The sequence below is a fragment of the Lytechinus pictus genome, chromosome 16 (assembly GCF_037042905.1).
Source record: "Lytechinus pictus isolate F3 Inbred chromosome 16, Lp3.0, whole genome shotgun sequence".
NCBI lineage: Eukaryota > Metazoa > Echinodermata > Echinoidea > Temnopleuroida > Toxopneustidae > Lytechinus > Lytechinus pictus.
The window spans coordinates 21035509-21061428 of record NC_087260.1 but is presented as its reverse complement, the minus strand read 5'-3'; the positions used below and the strand labels follow the sequence as shown (position 1 = coordinate 21061428).

The 25920-nt window shown below is 35.4% G+C and overlaps 2 protein-coding genes across 3 annotated transcripts in view; both read right to left on the bottom strand.

The window, feature by feature from the left end:
- The window catches only part of LOC129278482 (probable E3 ubiquitin-protein ligase HERC4), a 42336-nt gene extending 31173 nt beyond the window's left edge, over positions 1 to 11163 (bottom strand). For both annotated transcript variants that reach the window (XM_064111026.1, XM_064111027.1), the window contains exons 1-7: positions 10615 to 11163; positions 9547 to 9741; positions 6366 to 6561; positions 5110 to 5186; positions 3665 to 3913; positions 1311 to 1408; positions 335 to 462 (exon numbers count right to left, since the gene is read on the bottom strand). In XM_064111026.1, coding sequence (XP_063967096.1) covers positions 335 to 462; positions 1311 to 1408; positions 3665 to 3913; positions 5110 to 5186; positions 6366 to 6561; positions 9547 to 9730 — 932 coding nt within the window. In that variant the 5' untranslated portion in view covers positions 9731 to 9741; positions 10615 to 11163. The remainder of the gene's footprint in view (positions 1 to 334; positions 463 to 1310; positions 1409 to 3664; positions 3914 to 5109; positions 5187 to 6365; positions 6562 to 9546; positions 9742 to 10614) is intronic.
- Positions 11164 to 15315: 4152 nt separating this feature from the next.
- The window catches only part of LOC129278672 (probable E3 ubiquitin-protein ligase HERC4), a 36424-nt gene continuing 25819 nt past the window's right edge, over positions 15316 to 25920 (bottom strand). The window contains exons 16-19 of the mRNA XM_064111357.1: positions 25680 to 25841; positions 24982 to 25156; positions 23358 to 23460; positions 15316 to 19764 (exon numbers count right to left, since the gene is read on the bottom strand). Of these exons, the coding sequence (XP_063967427.1) occupies positions 19499 to 19764; positions 23358 to 23460; positions 24982 to 25156; positions 25680 to 25841 (706 nt within the window). The 3' untranslated portion in view covers positions 15316 to 19498. The remainder of the gene's footprint in view (positions 19765 to 23357; positions 23461 to 24981; positions 25157 to 25679; positions 25842 to 25920) is intronic.

Below are 25920 nucleotides of genomic sequence, written 5' to 3'. Positions count from 1 at the left end.
CAAGATCAAATGTCATTTAGGGTCATTGAACGTTGTATTGTATCATTACATGAATGGTGTTTTTTTTTAATAATCATTTTACAGTAGTTTTCAAAGTCAGCACTGCTACATTGAATCGCTAATGCAGGTGAGACTGCCAGAGGTGCTCCACTTGTTCAAATGTACATATTCTTCATCATGATATTTAAATGTGAACATTTGAATATTTACCATTTTGCAGCTAATTTATTATGCATTAAAACAAGTTGTGGGACCAATTTTATTTTGTATACATTGCTTTTTTGTAATTCTATTGGGGTTGTTAAAATCATTTTCCTTTTTTAAGGTGCCTTACCTAGTTGACTGAATGGAAAAGAATTTGTGAAGAGAAAACCGGTTAGGTCTCAGTTCAGACTCTCTCCATTTATCAGACGCACACAGGACCCTGTCGACACCCATGCCATATACCACCAGCTGGCCATTCTACAGAAAAATGAAGCAAAATCAAAGAAGATATTTAAATAAAATCATACGTTCATGCACAACTGATAAAGAAAATATTGCTTGTCAAAAATTTTTGCGATCCCCTCCTAAAATTTAGTTTGATAACCTTTTTTTTTAGGGGGGGGTCTTGTCAAATTTTTTCTGTGTCCATCCAAAAATTTCAGGTAGGCCCCCTTAAATTTTTTGGCTTCCACCACCAATGTTTGGGGGTTATACTGTAAATCATTTTATCATTTTCTTCAAGTTCAATTTAATATCACCCTTTTATCAAATTTTGTTTATTAAATCAGGATAATAGGTATTAATGCCAAATCTATGACAAAATTAGACTTGTCATTCAAAATTATTGAAAAAATTAGTCTTTGCTAGCTGACTATGCTAAATCAAATATTTTCAAAAGTAATAATAATATAGGGTATTCACATTGCACACATATCCCCTTTTAATACAATGTAGATACTCATATTACCCCAGAAAAGTTAGGCTACCGATTCTGGAGCTAACAGATTTGGGGATATTACTTCCTGATGAAACCCATTTTTTTCTTCACTTGGGTTGAGTGCAGCATGGTGTGGATAAATTTCTTGCTGAAGGAAATTAACGACATGGGTTGGACTCAAAACTTACATGTAGTACCCACAGAATTGTTGTCCCATCATGCTTTAAAGCACAAATCAAAATTCAGGAAAGATTACCAAATTTTAGGAAATATGTGGGCCGGCTTTATGAAAAAAGCATATTAAAGTGTCAAACTTCAGAAATCTTATTTATTTTTTGTGGGGGGGGGGGGGAGAGAGAATATTTTGTGGGAGCATTGACATTCCTACCTGTGTCAAGAAGCTAGTATGATGCAATCCACATGAAATGGTCTTAACATTACCATGAGATATACATGTAGACTCCAACTTGACAGGAAGTTTCACATCTATAAAAAAAAATGACAGAATAAAAAGTTATAGTGCTGACACCGGTGTAGTACAGTTTTATTCTATACACCCGAATTCACAAAGGTGGGCTAAATTTATTTATACCTGGGGTATAGTTAACCCATGGTTTAACTATACCCCATTATAACTTTAGCCCACCTTTGTAAATTCAGGCCTAAAAGCAGTAAGTCTACTTCTCAGATAGTCTAACACCACATGGGGTAAACCCATTTGACTGCTCAGAGCGCTTCATAATTATTATTACCCGGTCACTGGATTCATAGCTTTTTTTTTGCAGCCTGTTAGTCGCAAACTTGCTAAAATCAGCCACGATGATGGTTGTGACTTGTTTCCTACCAATACCCAATTAGCAGGTGGGTGAGAGTAACAAAATGTGGATTGATGCCTTGCCAAAGGATGCTAGGCCATGGTGGGACTCACACACAAAACCCTCTGATTACAAGGTGAGAGTCAGAACTGCTTCACCACGACGCCTCCACAAATATACCAATACCAACTTAGTCTAATTCTATATTTAGTCTAATGCCAAATCTGGCCTAATTTCTTCTTCATCTTCTTGTTATTTTTTGTATTTGGTGTTAGACCAAGTGGATATTAGCTAAGAACATTTAAGTTATATCCACTTGGCCTTGTAGACCACATGACTTTAAAGTACAACAAGTGGAATGCCTCTGGCCGTCTCACCTGCATCACGCGATTCAATATAGCAGCAGTGCTGATTTTGAAAACTATAACTCGCACAAGATGTTCAGTGATACTTGGTTACTCTTATTTCCACGTTTTATGAACTAGACCCATACAGTTATAGAAATATGATGGTAATTCAACAAATACCCCCAACGTGGCCAAAGTTCATTGACCTTACATGACCTTTGAACTTGATCATGTGACCTGAAACTCGCACAGGATGTTCAGTGATACTTGATTACTCTTATGTCCAAGTTTCAAGAGTAAGATCCATCAACTTTCCAAGTTATGATGGTAATTCAACAGATACCCCCATTATGGCCAAAGTTCATTGACCTTTGACCTTGGTCATGTGACCTAAAATGCGCACAGGATGTTCAGTGATACTTGATTACTCTTATGTCCAATTTTTATGAACTAGACCAACACACTTTAAAAGTTATGGTGGTAATTCAACAAATACCCCAATTTGACCAAAGTTCATTGACCCTAAATGACCTTTGACCTTGATCATGTGACCTGAAACTTGCACAGGATGTTCAGTAATACTTGATTACTATTATGTCCAAGTTTCATGAATCAGATCCATAAACTTTTAAAGTTATGATGGTAATTCCACAGATACACCCAATTCGGCCAAAGTTCATTGACCCTAAATGACCTTTGACCTTGGTCATGTGACGTGAAACTCATGCAGGATGTTCAGTGATACTTGATTAACCTTATGTATAAGTTTTATGAACTAGGTCCATATATTTTATAAATTATGATGACATTTCAAAAACTTAACCTTAGGTTAAGATTTTGATGTTGATTCCCCCAACATGGTCTAAGTTCATTGACCCTAAATGACCATTGACCATGGTCATGTGACATGAAACTCAGGCAGGATGTTCAGTAATACTTGATTAACCTTATGGCCAAGTTTCATGAACTAGGTCCATATACTTTCTAAGTTATGCTGTCATTTCAAAAACTTAACCTCAGGTTAAGATTTGGTGTTGACGCCGCCGTCGGAAAAGCGGCGCCTATAGTCTCACTCTGCTATGCAGGTGAGACAAAAATATAATGTTTACAATATAAAAATAGACCCAAATTTATCTTTTACCCTAACCATTTCACCATATTGTTCAAACAATGATCCAACATGAGGTGATAGATTGAATTTTAAAATGGTGATATGGATCCTAATTGAATGGTTCACTGATATCTGTCTTATGACCAGTCATTTATTTTAACTAACAGGCAAAGTTGATAATGGTTGGTGCTAACTGGTTTTATTGACTGGGCCCGGACATGGTTTGAGATGTGGATGGTTTATCAAATAATAAGGATTCACATTTTTTTTCTTCATAAAACAGAGAATACACATATTTTAGATATACATGTAAGAACATGTAAGATATACATGTACATATAAGAACAATAACACACACTTTACCATTGAAGCTCTCCAAACGCAATTCTCAGGGTACATGTACCTTGCATGTTTGATTCGTACTACTGCCCTTAAAGATGTTTATTATTTGTATACTATTTTCTCTTACATTTACATGTACTGTCTGACTGCTGTAATCCCAGCTGCCCATGTAAATTCCACCCGCATACATAGACCGATCCAGAGACGGAAAGAAAAACAGAATGCTCGCCCCCGGCGGCAATGCGCTGTAATGGCACTCCCCATAGGCTTTTTATCTCGATTGGTTTATCCACTAAGAGTTTTTCTCTTTTTGCATTGCCCTTGCAAACACCTAGTTGACCATGACGGTTAGATCCCCAAGAAAACAGCCGCCCATCTACAAGAAACAAAAGTTGAAAATGAAGTCTTAAGTGAACGGGAAGCAAACTGGCCAAAACATAATGAATGATAAGTCTTAAAAATATACTTTGCAAGACTTATGATAATACAGAGAATGAATTAGCATATTCTACTGGCATAGACTAAGAAACTAAAATGTACTTGTTTTAACATAATTATTGTGGTATGGATGTATTTAGTACTGGATTAGTGTGCTATCATTTAAATGGGCCAAAAGCCCAAGATAACACTGTTCAGAATATCCCATTATGGGTTAGGAATTGGGTAAGATTTCAAGAGTTAATATCTGAGGTGTTGCTCTACAAGGTCACTGGTTCATATCTGCTTTAACATGAAGATCACATGACGATGCTTATCATTCATTCTTTCTGAGTTCAAACAAATTAAAAGTTTTTAATTTAACTTACTTAAGAATAATCATTTTTTCTTTTGAAAAAAATTCATGAGGGAACATTATACATTGCCTACTTAGCTTGCTGTAGGCGAGCAAATGGGATGCTTAATGTCATACATTCGTACTGTTGCACATGTACCATCCAAAATGTACCGTTGCGTGGTCAGGAACAAGGTGTCGTTACTATAACAAACGCGTTGGGCGAAGTGGCTAAATGCGCAATGCTGCTGCAGATCAGATGCATGTTTAATGCCTTTTTTTTCGCTTTCTATAATTCTTTTTTATTTTTACGGATCATAGCAAAAAATTGATTATGTTCGTATTTTGGCTAACTTCAGAGACAATGTACAACACGAATAGTAAATAATCTTATTTGTGCAATATTTCACATTTGGTAAGAGAAAGAGACACTCTATTTGAGTCAGCTACGCCTCTTTGAATAGTGCATCTTTTTTTCACCTCATACAAAATTTCTCACCATCGCACTCATGCCTACTTGCTATTTGTATACTAATCTTCATTGGGTGCCTTATTCTGTCTGATGATAGTGTTTTCCATAATGATAATGTAGAATACTTTTCAGCAAGTTCAAATTGTCATTCATAACGACAATGATCTTGTGGGGGGTGGGGGTACTGAAATAATAGCCCCCCCCCTAAAACTCATCATCACTTTCTCTCCAACCCAACTCACCTAAACTGCTTGTCCCCTCAACAAATTCTAAAGCCAATGATAAAATCAGGGGGTAAATGTAAGACAAAGAATGACTGTTTGCTTACCTCTGGTGAGTGCGAGGGAGTGGTAATCTCCGCAGGCAATCTGGACGACACCAACATCCGATACACTTTTGATCAACCTTAAGAAATTGAAAGTGTTATAATTAATGGCACAGAACTTCATCAATATCTTGTAGAACATTCAAATATATTTTCAATACCATTATCTTGCAGTAAAAGCCAGAGATCTTATAAGAGATTGAATCGGGAGGTTGTAAGTACATGTAGATTACCCAAAAGAATAGAATACACAGGATCATGTATGTTTCACTAATTGGTAGATCTATCATGCACCATCTTAAATTTACGCAGGAAAAAAAATCATGATAAAATGTATATGGATTTATCAGCTTATAGTTGGCACTCTAACCAATGAAAACTGTGTGAAAATAATAATGTAAACAATTTCTTTATCATTCATGCATGGATAAAGAATTCAGTAAACATACATGTAAGAAGCATTGAAGATTAAGCTAAAATGAGTTACATAAAGCGAACAATTTACTTGTGTATTTAAGCACTTGCTTGGGTTTTTCAAGCTCCGTCAGAGCAGCTTGAGGATTTGCTTGATTAGGGCATTCATGTTTTTTTTAACCATGTTTATGCACATGAGAGAGAACCCCAAGGTGTATAGTAGCCTATGTACATGTTTTCTTCCTAGTAAGAGCAAACCAAATGGAAAATATATAAATTTATCAAAAAGAAACAAGTTAGTTTGAAACCACGTCTAAGGAAAAGATATTATATGAAAGAAGCGGTAAATCTTCTAAAAACTTTGCTATTTAACTCTTAGCTCTTTATGCACCTTGAGCACTCTACAGAGTGGATTTGGCGCTTTACAAGTCTCATTATTATTATTATTTAATTTGCACTGCCATCACACACCTTTGCTTTCAAGTCCTGCCTTTTTTGTGAGTTCACACCAGCGTGACTTCGCTATTGTTCATACAGCTAGCAATTGCTTTCTGAACGCAACAAAAGTGTTCAAGCACTAGCAAAGGGTAATGCATGTGAAATAAAGCAATTGCTGAGGCATGATCTTTGCTTGGCGAGCAATTGCTTCTGCTTGAAGCAATTGCTACTTTTTATGCATCTGACCCATTCTTTTGAGCGCTAAGAAACTCAATTGTAATTTTCGCTACATAAAAACTAAGTACTTATTATTTATGATTATTTCATTACAGGTTGGCTTAATTGAGACCCAGAAAAACAAACAACCACATCGAGTCAGAACCTGGAACTAATTCTTTCCTCCTAACCTTGGTTTCGGGCGGGCTCGATATGTTCCTTTCTTCTGTGGGATACCATTACCAAGCTGCCCTTCGTCATTCCCACCCCAGCTGTACACTCGACCGTCGGCAGAAAGAGCAAGAAAATGTTGACGACCACAACAAACATTCACGATATCAATGCTGGGGTCATCCTCCAGTTCTGATGTTGGGAATACCATCTTGTCTGTAATCAAAAAGAGAGGTTGATAAAAATGACAATTGAAATTGAATTGTTTGGTTATTTGTACACTCCAGGCAAAAAAAATAAATTCTCCATTTTCTGGGACTACTTTCCAATAACCCACAACTCAAATCTTAATAATAATAATAATAAGCATTTATATAGCGCCATCTATCTAGAAATATTCTATTCCGAGGCGCGTTGTTATTATTATTTGTCTTGCTACTATTGCTATTTTTATTATCTTGCTACATTGGGATTTCTCCAGGGCTCTTTTTTCAATTTCCAAGATTCTTTTAAGCATTTAGGGGGCATTTGTTGAAGATTAAAAAAAATGATTTCTTCCAATCAACCTGCCTCTTCTCTATCCCCCTTTCATATAGTAGTGCCCAACACACTTTACCGTAGACTTATTTGCCCAAATTCACAAAGGTGGTTTTTAAAAATCTTTTGTTGAACCCATGATATGCAGATTTCCTGTATAAATTACGCTTATTTATGGCGTATAATGTCCAATGCTGATGCACGCTTTTTTCACATTGCGCCAAATTGATGGCGGTTGCTATGAATAAGTATGCTATTTTATTCATGATTCCACTGTTTGAGGAGTGGACTCATTAATTGAAACAGTGGACATTGTATTCAGTAAATAAGCTTAATAAAACAAATATATACAAAATCTGCATAAACTATGGGTGCAACCAATGGGTTTAAAAATCACCTTTGTGAATTTAGGTAAACTTTGTATTTACTGTAGAACTTATGTCATCCATGGATAACAGCATCAATTCCTGCTTGTGCCACCATAATACAATAACACAAATAAATGAATGAAACAATAAACAAGTGGAATGCCTCTGGCCGTCTCACCTGCATCACGCGATTCAATATAGCAGCAGTGCTGATTTTGAAAACTACTATAACTACTATAAGATGTTCAGTGATACTTGGTTACTCTTATTTCCACGTTTTATGAACTAGACCAATACACTTATAGAGATATGATGGCAATTCAACAAATACCCCCAACGTGGCCAAAGTTCTTTGACCTTACATGACCTTTGACCTTGATCATGTGACCTGAAACTCGCACAGGATGTTCAGTGATACTTGATTACTATTATGTCCAAGTTTTATGAACTAGACCAACACACTTTCAAATTTATGGCTGTAATTCAACAAATACCCCAATTTGGCCAAAGTTCATTGACCCTACATGACCTTTGACCTTGATCATGTGACCTGAAACTTGCACAGGATGTTCAGTAATACTTGATTACTATTATGTCCAAGTTTCATGAATCAGATCCATAAACTTTCAAAGTTATGATGGTAATTCAACAGATACCCCCAATTCGGCCAAAGTTCATTGACCCTAAATGACCTTTGACCTTGGTCATGTGATGTGAAACTCATGCAGGATGTTCAGTGATACTTGATTAACCTTATGTATAAGTTTCATGAACTAGGTCCATATATTTTCTAAGTTATGATGACATTTCAAAAACTTAACCTTAGGTTAAGATTTTGATGTTGATTCCCCCAACATGGTCTAAGTTCATTGACCCTAAATGACCTTTGACCTTGGTCATGTGACATGAAACTCAGGCAGGATGTTCAGTAATACTTGATTAACCTTATGGCCAAGTTTCATGAACTAGGTCCATATACTTTCTAAGTTATGCTGTCATTTCAAAAACTTAACCTCAGGTTAAGATTTGGTGTTGACGCCGCCGTCGCCGCCGCCGCCGCCGCCGCCGCCGCCGCCGCCGTCGCCGTCGGAAAAGCGGCGCCTATAGTCTCACTCTGCTATGCAGGTGAGACAATAAAACCAAAGGAGAAACATACACCAAAGGTATGGTAGGCACAAGTACGTGGAGCATTGTGGCCCAGTGGATTAGTCTTCTGACTGGGTTCGAATCCCAGCCATGGCATAATTTTATTCAGCAAGAAATGTATCCACATTGTGCTGCACTCCCGGGGGGGGGGGGGGGGGGGAGGGGGGGGGGCACTCAGTATATAATGCATAGTGGGTATGTGCCGCGGAGGGGACCCTCATTTTTACACTCAAATTTCCGTTCTGAGGCATAGCATTTTTGTCTTATTGAGAAAAAGAACAAAGAAAGCCGCTCCAGAGCATAGCATTTTCTTCTTCTCGAGATAAAAAGAAGAAAAAAATCCGCTCCAGGGCTTCGCATATTTTCCGTAACGCCGTTCCGGTCGCAATTTTGGTGAAAAGCGGCCGCAGCTCGCTGTCCGACCATCGCCTCTCCGCTAGCGCGCCCGTCAGTCGTGCCGCTGGGCTAGCTGCATGTACGTTCCATAGGGATGCATACGCACTCGCACGCAGGGGACCCGTTCCAAGGACCCCCGTTTTCACAAACATTTGTAGTTCCGAAGCCCGTTCCGAGGACCCTCCTTTTTACAATGAGCTCGCTCCAAGGCCCCCGTTTTTTGTCTCACCCGCGGCACACCCCTACCACTTTTTTGGTCGTGTGCCCCCCCCCCCCCCCCCCCCGGGGCTGCAGTCAACCCAGGTGACATGAATGGGTACTCCGTAGGAAGAAGTTCTTTGAATGCTTGAGCGCCTAGCTAGGCAGCCCAGCTAAAGCCAGGGTAATAATAGCTGGGCCCACTGGGAGAACAGTTTTCAGAACTGAAGTGGCTTCCCTAGGCAAATATATTATTATCAAGTACTTGAGGCTCCCCATAAATCAAACATTGAAAATAAACATGATTTTAAAATGATTACAAGGCTTGCAAAGTATATATCATAGTTGAATTAATTTGTAGATGGCCATACAATAATGATCCTTTATCAAAATCATTTTATTTTCATGACAGTGAAATATACTCTTTGTATGCATCCATTTTCACTGTACCATATTAAAAACAGCTTTTTAATTGTTTTATAAGAACTGTCTACATCTACCTTGAAAGGGCAGTTCCTCTCCCCCCCCCCCCTCCCCTTCATCCCCCGATTCTCACCATAGTTCTCCTGTTTGTTAGCGGTTGAAGGATCACCATTGCACTGGTAAACTTGCCCTTTGAAGGTTGTCAAGACGATGCCCTTGGCGTTTCTGCATGCATCCTTGATAGGGACCCCATTGAGAGAGTTCTTCCGAAGCACCATGATGACATCATGATCACCCGAATGATGCTTGGAAGCCATATTGTTGTATCCTTAGGTGATAATAATAATAATGATAATAATAATAATAATAATAATAAAAACAATAATAATAAATAAATAAATAATCAATAAAAAGATGAAAGATCCAACAGTCGTGCATATTTTCAAATCCATCAACACAATGAATGGGTAAAATGGTATCTTGCATAAAGACAAAGTACACCCCCCCCCCCCCTGACCCGACCAGGGGAAAATTACCCTCTGGTTTCCTGACCTCTCCCCAAAAAGTAAATTTAATTTAAAAGGGGCACACAAATGTGAGTGTAAGCCTATAATGATAATAATAGTAATAATGACAACAATAAACTAATAAATAATAATTAATAATACTTATTATGTTGGCTACTTATATAGCACACAGGTCCAACTTTTGGTGCTCCGCATGGTGATTTTTGTGATTACTTAAGTAAAGATGATGAGATTTGCATTTGTAAACATACGGCTAGATCAAAAACTTCAGTCTCTGTTTATTGGTTGTTCCGTTGGCTCTACTCACCAATTACAGAGGAGAAATAAAAGAATAAAAAAATGTTTTAAAAACTCCTTGAAACAGACATCTGCCAGCTGTCTCACATATTAAAAAGGCAAGGGTTTTAAACACAAGTCAAGGAACCATAGCATTGGGAGAGAAGTAGAGTCTACCTATGTAATATTATATAGTTTCCTATTTATAATTATATTTCCACCTTGATCCATACACAATTTTTCGTTTGCAGTTATACAAAAACGTAAAGATTGCCTAACGTTAAACTCAAGAAAACTATGTGAGACTGAGAGTGCCCCCTCCCCTGAAATCGAACTAAAATTAAAGTTTTTAAAACTTTTAGTTTACTACTAAAAAAACAAGCATTTGTTTTCATTACCTCCACTCGAGTCGACTGTCTCAAAGGTGAGTCAAGCATATATTTATTTGTCTTACGTCTCCTCTGCCACTGGTTTCGACTTGAATTAGTTGAAGGAGTGAGTGAAAACGTCTGAAAAGAAAGAACTACCGGTGTACTGTAGCCTACACTGTAGCTAGCTGTAGTGTTGTTACTCCCTGAACTTGAAGCCACGCTGAAGTGAACGAGCTATGGCTATGCCCACTCACACAACATGCGAGGTTAGTATACTATGCTATGCCTATGAAGTTCGAACTGCAGTGCGGTAAAAACTACAGCTGCAGCTGTAGTTTTTGCTGTTGCTGCTGTACTGCCACTGCACTGTCTAAAAATGAGCCCGATGATGCGATGAGTGGGTGATACGGGCACTGATACCCAACATATTGCGCAATTAATTGCATCTCCGTTTGCTGCGCTTTGATGTATGTCCGACGCTTTGTATGCTAATAACCCCCTCGAACGGGGAATCCCCATGATTGAGTCTGTACTTGTTGTGTTGTGCGCTCTCATCCCCCTCATTCCGCGTGCACTTGCACTCTATATAAGAAAATGGCCTTGTGTAAGGGGAATTACTCTATTTTAGGGTATTGTTTTTGTTGTAAATGATAAACAATTCAGTATTTTGGCTTGGGAAATCTTAATAATTTCCAATATCTAATCCTAAAACTCTTCTTTTTAAATATTGCTTCATGAATCAGATGAAAGATGAAAGCAACTTAAATCACCTTAGTCCAAGCCTTGGAGAAGGTTATCAGCCGAGGGAAATTCCAGAATTCGTTGGGATTCCCAGACAAAGATTCGTAGTCTAATAATACAAACCTTGTTTCCATCCCTTATCCTCATCCTTATATTCTTCTTCTTTAGTGTCAACTTCTGCAAATATTATGAAATTAAGCCTCGTCAAAACAAATGAAAAAGGGGTATATAGGTCATGTTAGTAGTTCATACTTTTTTTTCTTCGATCTTTCTCTCCTGACGATGATGATGATGGGTTCTTGTAATAGCGCCGGTATCCGCCTCACTCAGCCATGTCAGCTGGGCGCTCATTGCGCTTGCTCAAAAATAGGAAATATCTCGCAAATTTCAATGTCTTCTTTGAAAACAGTGCTTAGGATCATCATTCAGTTCAAGTACCGTCCAAGTAATGCTACAATTGAGTTATTCTTAGTTCTTACGATAATGTTGGACAGAAAGGGTTCAGGTAAGACTCAAAAGTTGATTGGGTTTCTGCTCTCTATCATCCTCTTTTTTCCTATTTTGATCTATTTGGGTTTTTTTTCATCGAGTACCTTTTTCTTCACTTTCCCGATTGGAGAGCAGATTTACCAACGATATCCAAAGAAGTGGGGGTTGTCAAACCCCCATACCCCCCCCCCCCCCCCCCGTGTTCACCCTGACAAAAAGTTTATTGTAAAAATAGCAGAGAATTTAGTAAACAAATATTGCCAAATAGGTTTGAGAAATATCCATCAAAGAATAAAAAAGTTATAAGAATTTTAATTATTTGATTTGTGATTTCATATGCGAGCAGCTTTCCTACATATTGTATGGTAAAAAAATCAATGAAATGTAATTTTCTCCGAAAATTTAAAAAGGTTTTTACTGTACCTTCAGTATATCAATAGACAAATCATTTCACACTCGTTCCTAAAAAGAAAACAAAAATAAGTTATCACGAACCATTACAATAAAAAAATGAAATTTATGCATTTTATATTACATAACATATAGGATGGGGCAGCAGCTCGCATATGACGTCACATATCTAAAACTAATTCTAATAACGTTATTAAACCTTAATGGATTTTCCTCAAACCTACACCAATATTTATAATTAAGTTTTTCTGATATTTATACAACAAACTTTTTTTCAGAGTGAACTTCCCTTTAAAAATGAAAAGCAGAAAGAGCATGTAGAACCAATCAATGTATATTGAATCGCTAGTAATGCAGGCGATATTGCAAGAGATATTCCACTTTAATTTATTGTTTAACAATAGATTATTAATAAATTATTATTATTAAATTATTAATCAAATAATATATAATTCAGTAAATTGAGTAATAATGAGTAATAATCATTATTACTAAATTCAGTAATAATTATTAATAACTACTGATCAATAATCAATTATTAATTACTGTTTCACAATAATTTGTTACATAACTGTTGCATCACGACAAAAACATTGACCCTAGATGCTGAAAACCGCTTGAAATGATTCCAAGCAGTCTTATTTTCTAATGAAAATGGGTGCAGCAATCGATAAATTTAATATCAATGACAAATGCTATGTTCTACACACTGGCGTACACACTGACGTGCCCCCCCCCCCCTTGAGAGCCATAATCAATTTTTTTTTCAATGTAAATGTGCAATTTTTACCCAAGTATGCCCCCCACCCTTGAAAGTGAGGACCTTTTTTCCGCGGACAAAATGACCTTGAATTTTAGGTGAAGACCTTTATCTTTTTTTTTGCTTCTCAAATTTTCATCAAGAAAATGTGCGCCCCCCACTTGTAAAATCATGGATCTGCCCCTGGTTCTACATGTATAGACCTATATCTGGATTCTGGGACACCATCTTACAAAGAGGTGTGATTGATCTGATCATTCCCAACTGTGGAAATTCCTTTATGTCATCGTATTTCCCATATGAGACTGCCGGAGATGTTCCATTTGTGTATAAACAATAAATCGTTTATAAACAGGTTATTGTTTAACAATAAATTATTAATAAATCACTAATTATTCTCAAATTATTTAATTATTTATCAAATGATAAATAATTCAATAAATTAATTATTAACAATTAAATCATTAGTAATTATTACAAGTTAATAAATTATGATTACATTATTGAATTATTTATTGATAATGAATTATTACTATGGTCCGTCCCCCCCCCCCCTTGAGAGCCATAATAAATAATTTTAATGTAAATATGCCGTTTTAACCAAGTGTGCCCCCCCCCCCCTTTGAAAGTGAAGACCTTTTTTCCGTGCACGAAATTACCTCCAACTTTAGGTGAAAAACCTTTTTCTTTTTATATTCTTTTTTGCTTCTCAAATTTTCATCGGGAAAATGTGCCCCCACCCCCCCCCCCTTGTAAAATCCTAGATCCGCCTATGGTTCGTTATGTTTATATCTGGATTCTGGGACCCAAATAGGTATGATTGATCTGAGCAATCCCAACTGTGGAAATTCCTTTATTCATCGTTTTTTTTTTAATGTATACAACATCCCTTTGAAAATAATAGCAATACACTGTATTGTCAAGATAAGCAACAACAACAACAACAAATGCCTTAAAATTTCATATCTCCCTCTCTCTCTTCGTCTCCCCCCTCTCCCCCTTTTTTTACATGTACCTCTTGAAATCACTCTCATTCTCTCTGCCTTTCCATCCTACTCCTTCCCTCTTCCTCCCCCTCTCCTCTCTTTCTCCCTCACTCTCTCTCTCTCTCCCTCTGTCTCGTTCTTCGTCACTTCTCTTGCATAATGCTGAAAATCTAACTTGAACACATTACTCAATATTACACTTCAAAGGAATTGCAGTCTACTAAGTTGCACTTCTTATTTCAAAATAATTTACCAGTGGCTTCCAAACGAAATGATACGGAGAGAAAGGGTCTCTTGGCCTTCTAGAAGACAGCGCGGTCTTGAGCAATGTTATTAGAAAAAAAAATGTTGTCTTCTCATACCTTCCACGAATGGCTGGTGGAAAAGCGACTTAAGTCAGGATTAAGTGATAAATAAGCGGTGACTTAATTAAGCCCAAAGCTGATGTGACCACATCGCATTCAATGCTCGCTTCCATCCTTTTCCATTACTCAAGTTCACCTTTAAGTCCCTTCTCCTGACCCCCGTTTTTTTTTTTTTACTTCGCACAAGGAGCTTTTACTTCGGAAGGGGTGGAGTAGAAATTATTTCCATTTCAAGTAGATTTTGTTTATGTTAAAATCGAGTTACTTTTCGTACAATTCTAAAGAATTATTTTTTATCTGTTTTGATTAGACAGGTTCCCTGAATGCATGAATCGGAAATTAATTTTCAAACTTAGGATGGTAGACTCCCAGATGAATCAATTTATCAATGAATCAATCAGTTGTGCTATTTCTTAGCAGGAACTTTAACCCCTATAGAAATGGTGAATCACACGAAATTAATGTGATATCTCTTGAAAAACATTCAGATGCGCAATCTACTACTACCAAGTTACCATGATTTGTAGCTCTATTACTTTTAAAGGTGACCATATTATAACCTGACCGCCATTTTTAGCTGATTCAGCGACATTCAAACTCGAGTTTTCACATTTTTTAGTGGCCTAGAATGGAAGAATGGAACTTTTTCAACCTCATACCTACCAGTATGAAAGCTTTCTTGAAAAAAAAAGGGGGATTGGACGAAATGAATACTATTTTCCCTATGATTTACGATATATCATTAGCCAAGCTTTTGGCATAGATTTCCAAACAATCATGTATTTTGAAGGACAATTTGTTATAAATATGATAACAAAAGGGATATATTAGTTCATGATAATTAAATTATTCATTGTACTTTTCATATTTATTTCCATATACTATTGTTTCTTACTTGAGCAACAATTGTTTTGTTTCTTATACTTTCAATCTACACTTACATCCATAAAAAGGAATAGAAAAGAATCTTGTAATGCATATTTCCCATTCTTTAATAATCTAATTTAAAATGAACCAACATATATGACAAGTTAAATATTTTTTTTCAACATATTTATTTCAAAATGCAATTCCCATTTAAATAAATGTTCATCTTTGTTTTTTTTTTTAAATGAAAGTACTTTGAGTGAAGGCTTGAAATTATAGAAGAATAAAAATTACATCTTTAACATATTGCAGAAAAAATATGATTGAGTCGTACTAAGACTCTTGATAACAAACAAAAGCTGATGTTAATATCAATTCAGTTGGATAATCAATAGTTACATACAATATTTCTGATAATATTATGAATAGAGAAACCATTAAGTTTTGGCTTCACCTTTTTCTTTTGTACCATCATTTGCAAAGTTTTGGACCGCCTGAAAATTTGTGTATATAGCACATGTATGAAAGTGTAATATACTGTAATAGTGTGATATTAAAAACGGGCATATGTATTATTTCTCAGTGTTGATTCTGTGTTTGATTTGAATGGTTGAAGAGAAATAAGTTTAAAATAAATGTCTAATAGCTTGACTAATCATTTTGTTTTAAAAAACATTTTGAAGTAAATATATTTTCAAAAACCACAGGATTACTCAGGCTATTGGGCAATTCGTTAAAACTAACTGCCCTTTAACCATTCAACTCAAACACAGAATCAACACCAACATATATAAGCCAGTTTTTAATGAAACTATTACAGTATGCACATGTGCTTGCTATATATGGCACACAAATGAATGATTTATATCCATGCCACTGTCGCAATGCATATACAGGTGAGCCAGGTCAACTCTATGTCAACTTTTAATAGGATTATAAAACAGATTAAAAATCTTATCTTATAATATCAATACAGTTTTACAGAAACCAACTATTCTTACATAATAAATTAGATTGGAAAAGAATCATGTACATAATATTCATATTATTACAGGAATTGAACTATACAAGCAATTAATATAATTATCATAACTTGTATGTCATAAACCTTATTGAAAATTAATTTTACTTATGAATAAAAAAAAAATAACTCTTAAGATAAAGAATGACAAGGCTCATGTTAGATATAAAATCCAATAAATAATTATTCATTAATGAAAATATACTATTAATAGATTACATTTAAAAATGTTATCCTAAGACTGATGTACATGTAACATTATCAATATATTTTTTACAGAATTCAACTATTATAAGATAATGAATTTGATTGAAATGAATCATGTACCAATATCTATGAAGGCGTCCATTACATGTGTAACAAGAACAATAAAAATAAGTGTTAAGTATAAATAGAAATTTAAAGAATAGCAATTATCATAGTTTTCAGTTGCACTGGCCAATATACAATTATTTCTGAATACATAAAGCACATTTTACTACATTTTAAAAAATAGATTGAAAGACTAGTTGTATAAATTACACAGACATTGTACATGTTATCTACAAATTAAAATATATATATGTAAATATTATTTGCTTTCTCTATTTTCATTTATTCATTTCCAAAGTCAAATGAAAGGTTAACCTTAGTTAAGAAACATGCTCATTTGAAGGGGGGGGGGGGGCAAAATGAACAACACTTTGTGTGATTTCTCACTGACTATACTGCTGTAAAAATTTCAAGCCGAATTTCTACAGCAGTAGAACCTTTTGAAATAAGTATCAATACTACAGAGAATAAATTAGCCTATCATTTTATTTGTACAGAGAAACTGAAATGTTTTTATTATAATTTTTTCTTGTATCTTAGTAACATAATTGCGGTGAATGAATGAGTTGTCATTTAAGTGGGTCTATATTATAAGACTACACTGCTCATAATGTTTCATTATCGGTTTAATAGGAACCAGGCTAGACCAGACCCCCGCTCTACCAACTGAACTATCGAGCCACTGACTATTACAGTGATGGTCCCTGTTAAAGCCAACATGAATAAAAAATACATCAATTAAAAAGTTAAAATTTTCATTACCACTCTATCTACCTGAAGCACTACTATGCATAAAATATGAAGATTTGAAAGAATGGTTTTTAAAAAAATCCAATAACTGGAAAAAAAATTGAGGGGATATATGAAAAGTGCAGATACGAATAGCTTGAAGTCTGTCGACTAAGGTCTTTGGTTAATTTACCTGTAATAACAATCAGCTTTCATAGAGCCCTTTCAAATTCCAACAATGTCATTAAGTGCTTTATAGATCCAAGCATTCATTAATGTGAATTGTTTTTTAAATGTTTGTATCATTAAAATCTTCCAAAAGTGCAGTGAACACTATATCATATTTCATTGATTGATTCATTGTGAACATCCAACAAATTGCAAGCACTCTAGTGGTAAAGTTATCATCTAGCAATTTACCTGCTAATCTTACAAAGAGTCATTTCAAATCAGCACTACAGTTATCCAAATAGTTTGTAAAAAGAATGTTTATCCCATTCAAAGTCCCAGAACTACATGTACATGTACTTTCATACCAAAAAGGAAAAATTAAGCAAATTCACATGGACCCTATTTTTGTTTTACTTCACATATCTATATCGCAAATTTCACAAATATAAATCAATTCTCTGTGCATAACACTCTTTTATCATATCTGATAAGGAAATCAAATGTTGGTAATGTACAGTGCGTCCCACAAAAAACGAAACCGAGATTTATCATAACTTAATCGCAAATACAATAGACAAATGACCTACCATTGTAAAGCTTAGAATCTCCTCTTTCATCTGAAATTACTTAGATTATTTTTCATGCAAGCATGAGTGAGCAAAAACAATTTGAAGAGGGGATACCAAAAAGTCATTTGGCGGGCTGTATCTGGGTTTCAAAAAGAAAACCACATTTTTGAAAAGTTCAATATCTGCTCTTTAATTTGATACCTCAATTAAAGAAAATGGTTTAGAAAAAACAAAGTTCTGATTATTTGAAATAAGGCTTGAATTTCAATAATTTCATAAAATGAAGAGGTTTTACAGGCTAGCGTTCAAACTCACTCGACACTCCGTTTTGTTGACGATCAGCCATGCATTACGTCTTTTGTTAACCGTGCGATAGCTTCTGTGGGGAACCGGTGAAAACACGTTTATTTGATGATAATTATGGAAATACAAGCATTGTTTCGAGGGAACATAACTTTTTTACTTCTTGACCATTTTTTGTGATTAAGGTATCAAATTAAAGAGCAGATATTGAATTTGTTAGGCATGTGATTTTCTTTTTGAAATTCAGATACCCCCCGCCAAATGAGTTTTTGGTATCCTTACTTCAAATTGTTTTTGCTCACTCATGCGTGAATGAGGAATAATCTAAGTAATATCAGATGAAAGAGGAGATTCTAAGCTTTACTTTGGTAGGTCATTTGTCTATTGTATTTATGGTTAAGTCATGATAAATCATCGCTTAATCTCGGTTTCGTTTTTTCTGGGACGCACTGTATATTCTTTAGATTTAAAAAACCTAGTCATTTGGGTTTCAAATAGAGAGGAACTATGAAAGTGGAAGTAAATAATCTTGTGGAAAATGATTTGTTTTGTAGATTGTGTGATGGAAATGTCTCGGGGCATGACACAAATAGAGTGCAAGAACTGAAAAGATAAAGAAAGAAAGAGATTTGCACTCCTGGAAATAAATCTGTACTTAATCGTGTTTACAGAACCTGAAAACAAATCAATTAAATGACTAGATCTTTTCTCAAATTCTTACCATCTGATATAGTCCCATAAAGCATCCTGACAGAAAGCATGCACAACAAAAAGAATACTATTTCAGATATTGAAGAAACGATAAATGTATAGATTGAACAAAACAAAACAAATACATACATATGTATCTATATGTATGAATAGTACTATAAAGAAATTAATAATAATCAAATCTCCAGGGCCCCATCTTACAAAGAATTACATTTGATCCAATCAAGCTCAAGTGTATGGAAATCCATCCATATCATATTTACTTCTACAAGAAATTTGCACAAGCTCTTGAGTAAACAAAGAGAATCACACTAAATCTTCAAGAGAATGATGAATGTATGAATATACATCATATCTAGAAAATATTCTGAACAAATTTGCATTCCAGATGTTGATATGGTGCCCATCCATACTTGCGGTTGATCGGATCAATTGCAGCTCTTTGTAAGATGGGGCCAAGATAAAATCATCCAACTTTAAGCAATATGAAATCCAATGTCAGTATGCGAAAAAGCAGCTGTCAAGCGATCTTTCATAACATCAGGTCTAGTATACTCTGGCAGTCGTAATGTACGCTTGAATATAAAATCATCACAGGCATGGCCCGTAGGCATCAGCAAGGTGAGCCTATCTTCAACTTCATCAGAGTTAGAACAATCAAGAGGTACTGGAAGATGCTCAATGATGAGGCCTAGCTTCTGCAGTCCGCCAATTGGTACACGGTCCGACCCCGCCACAAATACTGCACAAAAAAAAGGCCAACACTCAAGATGAAATAAACTGGTTTTGATTCTCAGGGTTGCCTACTAATTTTTATGTTTGTTTTTTTATTTTTGAGTTGGATTTTTTTATGAATATCTTTCTATGAATTTCATGTGGAAAGTTTGTGGTCGTCGCGTATCTTCTCTTTATACTAGAATCGTGCAGAAATGCCTAATTTGCGCAGACAAAGGGCACTGCGCAGACTTAGGGGACTTTAGCATACTAAATATATAGCTTATTTACTTCAGATATGGAATATAAAGCAAATAATCACAGAGGGATACACCTGAAGTAGGGCAAGATATATTTCAAACCTGACATGAAAATGTGTTGCTTGCATGGAGTACAAGTGTGCAGATGAAATGGGTTATGCATCGATAACTGTACCCAACATCAATTACCCTCACCTGGTTTTTCCAACCACTGATCAGATTTTAGAATTTACAAATACAGTAGTTTATACATTACTTTCAGATGTGGAGTATTAAACAGATATCGCCTGCCTAGAGTCAGAATATAACATTTAATTTCAACAGTGATTTTTTTTTCCAAAGCGAACAGGACCAAGGGAAAATATTGTCCCAAGGAGAAAATACATCTTCTGAGGGGAGATGAAATATTATTTATCAAATAGAAAGTCCAGGTGATATCTATTACATGTATATGGTCTACGTAGATTCGCCATCAGAGTCTGAATTATTCAGATTTATGAGAAAGTCAAACTGCTTGCTGCAGCTCTGATCCAGCTATGTCATAATCGAAAGAACCGAGCAAGCATCATGTAATCCAGCGCTTCTCAACCTTTTTTTACTCAAGGACCACTTTGACTCTCAAATTTTTTTTGAGGCCCACCTACCAAAATTTTAAGAAAGCGATATGACTATACTTGTCTTGACTCAAAGATAGACAATGATTATAATGAACATATTTGTGCGTTTAACTTTCAGTAGCCCTGCCTTTGAGCCCCTCCTCCAAACATATACAACCATGACAACATAATAACAAAAATACTGAATACCTTCAACATTCGACACACATTGCATATGGTTTTGCATCACTGCCAGCCATGATGAATCCAAATTTAATGTATTCAGGGTCATATTTTCTTACAGTTACAATTTACAATTTGTTTCCTCCCTCACCCTTTTTAAATCGCTTTTTTAAAAAAGGTCAATTTTGATGAAAGTATGTTTTCGTGAAATTTGAACACAAAGCCCTGAAGCACGTTTGAAACAAACACTTCAAAAACTAACTGCATTCGCAAAGGTCCGGTTAATGGGCGACAATTAACTAAATGCTATACACAATATGCAGGGGCCGCGAAAGCGTGGGGGCTGGGGGGGCTTCAGCCCCCCCCCCCCCCCCCACTTTTTTCCAAAACCGTGTACAAAAACGTAAAAATGACCATATGATTGTGATTTTTTGCATGGTCAGCCCCCCCACTTTGAAAACCGTTCCGCGGCCCCTGATATGCATACATGATGAGGTTCACATCTAAGTTAGATCGAAACCATCATACTGTGTATGCATATTGCAACATGCATAAAGCATGCTTTAGCTTTGTTTGACCCACATAGATCGATCAAACATAACATATTCGGGCTGTCGGACAGGTCCAGGTCTGTCAAACATGCTATAGTCATGATACTTTTTCTCCCATTTTTTTCTTCCTCTGGAGCTTCTCGTGGCCCACCTGGGAGAGCTTCGCGGCCCACACTGTTTGAGAAGCGCTGATGTAATCTACACATGCAGACTAGCATTTTTTTCTTTTTTCTATAAATCACCATTTATTGATAAAAAGGGAAAAAGCCCAGGTTATCTCTTCTGGACGAACAGTATACAGGGCAACATAAAATGAATATACATAAAAAACATAAAGCAAGAGATAATATGCACACAGATTATAACAATTCAATTCATAACAAAATTCATAGTAAAGCAATGAGGAGGGAATATGCTAACGCGAGGTTTAACTTAAGCTGTTCTGATTTTTTTTACATGAATTCATAATTAAATGTTGGTATTCAAAATATATATACTGTACATAATGCAAATATAAGTATATGAAAAAATAAAGTGCAAATTAACATGAATAGGCCTATATCTGGAGTTTTTATTTTATATATATTAGGTGTGATTTTGTTCGGTAAATTATAGTATGATATGTATATATTTTTACAACTACCTGATTATGTACATCATAAGCAATGAGCAACATCATCACAGAGAATATAACACCATTCTTTACACTAAGGTGATGTCAAAACCCATGTGATCCTTGCAGCTCTGGTCATGTGATGGCGTTTTGACCTATCACTGAAATAAGAATCATTAAAAACTATGTAATATAAAGCAATAATCCTCTATTGTTTTTTTTTATAGTAAAATCTCTTCCTTAGTGATCCAAACATACATGCTATCTTCCTATGTGACGCTTCTGAATATCGGGCAGTTTGCTACATCAAGATAGTCTTGAAAGCTGTAGATTTTCTCATCAACCCCACTAACATTTTAACAATAATGATTTCAGATGACCATTTTATGCCACAAATAAAAATGGATTCCCCATTTACACAATCATTATTATTTCTATTATTTTTATTTATTCTTATTTATTTTATTCATTCATCTATATACAGTGCGTCCCAGAAAAAAAGAAACCGAGATTAAGCGATGATTTATCATAACTTAATCACAAATACAATAGACAAGTGACCATTGTAAAGCTTAGAATCTCCTCTTTTATCTGATATTACTTAGATTATTCCTCATTCACGCATGAGTGAGCAAAAACAATTTGAAGAAAGGATACCAAAAACCCATTTGGCGGGGGGTATATGAATTTCAAAAGGAAAATCACATGCCTAAAAAGTTCAATATCTGCTCTTTTATTTGATACCTTAATCACAAAAAATGGTCAAGAAGTAAAAAAGTTATGTTCCCTCGAAACAATGCTTGTATTTCCATAATTTCATTAAATAAACGTGTTTTCACTGGTTTCCCACAGAAGCTATCGCACGGTTAACAAAAGACTTAATGCATGGATGATCGTCAACAAAACGGAGTGTCAAGTGAGTTTGAACGCTAGCCTGTAGAACCTCTTCATTTTAGGAAATTATTGAAATTCAAGCCTTATTTCAAATAACCAGAACTTTGTTATTTCTTGACCATTTTCTGTAATTGAGGTATCAAATTAAAGAGCAGATATTGAACTTTTAAAAATATGGTTTTCTTTTTTAAACCCAGATACAGCCCGCCAAATAACTCTTTGGTATCCCCTCTTCAAATTGTTTTTGCTCACTCATGCGTGAATGAGAAATAATCTAAGTAATTTCAGATGAAAGAGGAGACTCTAAGCTTTACAATGGTAGGTCGTTTGTCTATCGTATTTATGATTAAGTTATGATAAATCATCGATAAATCTTGGTTTCGTTTTTTGTGGGACGCACTGTATATATATATATATATATATACATGTATATGGGGGGCTATGCCCATCAGCAAAATAACACTATTTATTCCACCTTGATACAACTAGAGTATTTTAGTGGATGGCTACTTTGTTTTACTTACCAAGAAACTTCCTTTTCCAGCCATCTTCTAGATCATGGAACACTGTCCAAAACATTGTAATGGTTGGGTGAGAAGATGTGTATGGCAATGTATACTTTGTCGACTGTTGATACAAAGTAAGAATAAGTATACAGTATAGCAATGAGATAGGACTTAATAGAATACTCAGTGTTTCACTGTAATATATTTCTTTCATTTTGCACAACAAAAAGAGATATTAAAATCTACTGAACATTGTACTGAATATTTGCATGAATCAATTGTATGGACCTACATGTATGATAGACATTCATCGGTTATTTAATGACCTCACTGATATGCGACTGTCATTGTCCTCTGAATAATATCTTCCTGATATTTTACAGCTACTTTGTTCCTACCATGTCCGCCGTCAAATGGGTAATTCATGTATAAACATTGACAAACTGTATGCGCAGAAGGTGATAAATCACTTATATCCTGGAAAGTCGATGTGCAGTTCTGGTTTACCTTTTTGGTTCCATGTGTTTTATTTGAGAAAATGTATGCATATTCTAAGACAGAGGCAGTATTGTGATTGTCTATTATTCATAATCCTATTTTTCCAATTTCCCTCCTAATATTCCAGAGATACATGTACATGGCTCACTTTGTAAGAGCTTTTATCTCTTAATGTTAATGAGGTCATTATGTGCATGCGGAAGTATGTGAATCAAATAAATAACATATTTTATGTCCCAAAATCGTCTGCTTCTCAATTTTGTTGCTCCAAATATCAACCATGTTGATTGAAAAGCATTTTCTAACACAAGGCATCAGCTAACAAAACCAAAACCAGGAAAGCTGTCCCTTCATAAATAATCAGCTACGCCCTGGTAATCGCTATTGTCAAAACACCGGTATGTTCTTGTTCTCATTAAGATATACATAATCACTATAGGCAGCGGATCTCGTTTGATCAAAGAAATGATAGCGTTGAATGCCCATCTCTAATAGGTCCATAATTAAATTAAGATCAATGGCAATATCCTTCCAAGAGCCAAAATCAAAATATGATTATAGCTCGTATTAAAGGGAAAAAAATCAACACATGTGCAAATCTTAATGGATCAACAGAGGGCAATGACAATTGACAAATATCTCCTGTTCAAAGTAGCCTCATATCACTCTGCATGTATAACAAAAAAAATATTTATGAGATTCTAGCTCCAATGAATTCTGGCGAGTTTAGAGTTTTGGTCCAAGAGGAAAGCAGTTTAATGGTAATATTAATAGTAAAAAGCTCAGATACTTCCATACTTTATGAGCTCTGCGATATCATACATAGCACTTCGGTTGTATGTCCGAGCAAAGAGAAATTCCTTTTGGATTTATCTGTATACTGGTTTTGGAAGTGAAATAAAAAACACCAATGCAAAGACAGATATTAAAAAAAAAATACTTAAGCAATTTCTTTATAATTTATCAAATTTGCTCAAACAAACAGCAGATATATTCAAAATCGTTAATGTGAGATAATAATATGCATTCAATTTCATTTCAGCTGACAAAGTAGTTTCATATTCCTTGCACCATCACTCCCGCTACAAAGCCACACATTTAACAAAGTTCACAAAAGAATTAGAGTATTGCTTTTTGAATTCACCTGCTCCAGTGCTTTCCAATCGAAATGTTTCTCTCCCAGGACAAGTGTTTCCAGCTCAATTGGTCTGAACATTTCACAGGCAGTTGGATGAAAGACTTTATGGAAGCCTCTCTGGAATGCTGCAAATTGTGACGGAACCAAATAGTCTTTGATCTTTTTGTCCACGTAGCGATGTCTAATAGCACAAAGAAAAGTTGACATGACAGTGGAAATATTGAGATAAAAAATAAGAAAGCTATGAATTTTAAAAAGTTATTACTACAACACGAGTTACTACACTCATGGGCATTTGTGAGTGTGATGTAGGAGAAGGACTACTCTCCCATTTACACTAATACAAAAATGGCTAGAAGGTTTACTTTCAAATGATATTCTCCATTTTATGAAGACATAAACCAATTATGCTATCTGTGTTATATTTTGATTTTAGGTATTTACAAAAAAACACACAAAAAACACATATCCCTGATAATTAAACAGCCAATGTCCGTACCAATTGTCATAATTTACTTTACAAATTGCTCATTGAAAATTAACACAATAATAGTGGCCTCATTTTTTATAAATTGTCTGATTTCATTCAACTGCCATCATTCTGGGTTTTGTTTTAACCATTCTCCTCTCTCACACATCCTGTGACCAAGTTTGGATTTCCCACGACATTTTTAATAAAGATTTGGGGGGGCAATTTTTCTTACACATTTTCTTTTGTGACGTCAACGCTCGTGCCATCCTCCAATTCAATCTCCATACCAAAGCAACTTTCCTTCACATACTGTTCAGTTCCACTCTGCAATTTGCACATTTGTTTGGCAAATTTCTTGTCCAGCTCTGCCAATTCCTCCATCTCAGTCTTTGGGCTATGGGTCATCAAAAGAGAAAATAAAAACAGTTTATTCTCTTCCATTAGATGAACTATTATTACTACAGGATCCACAT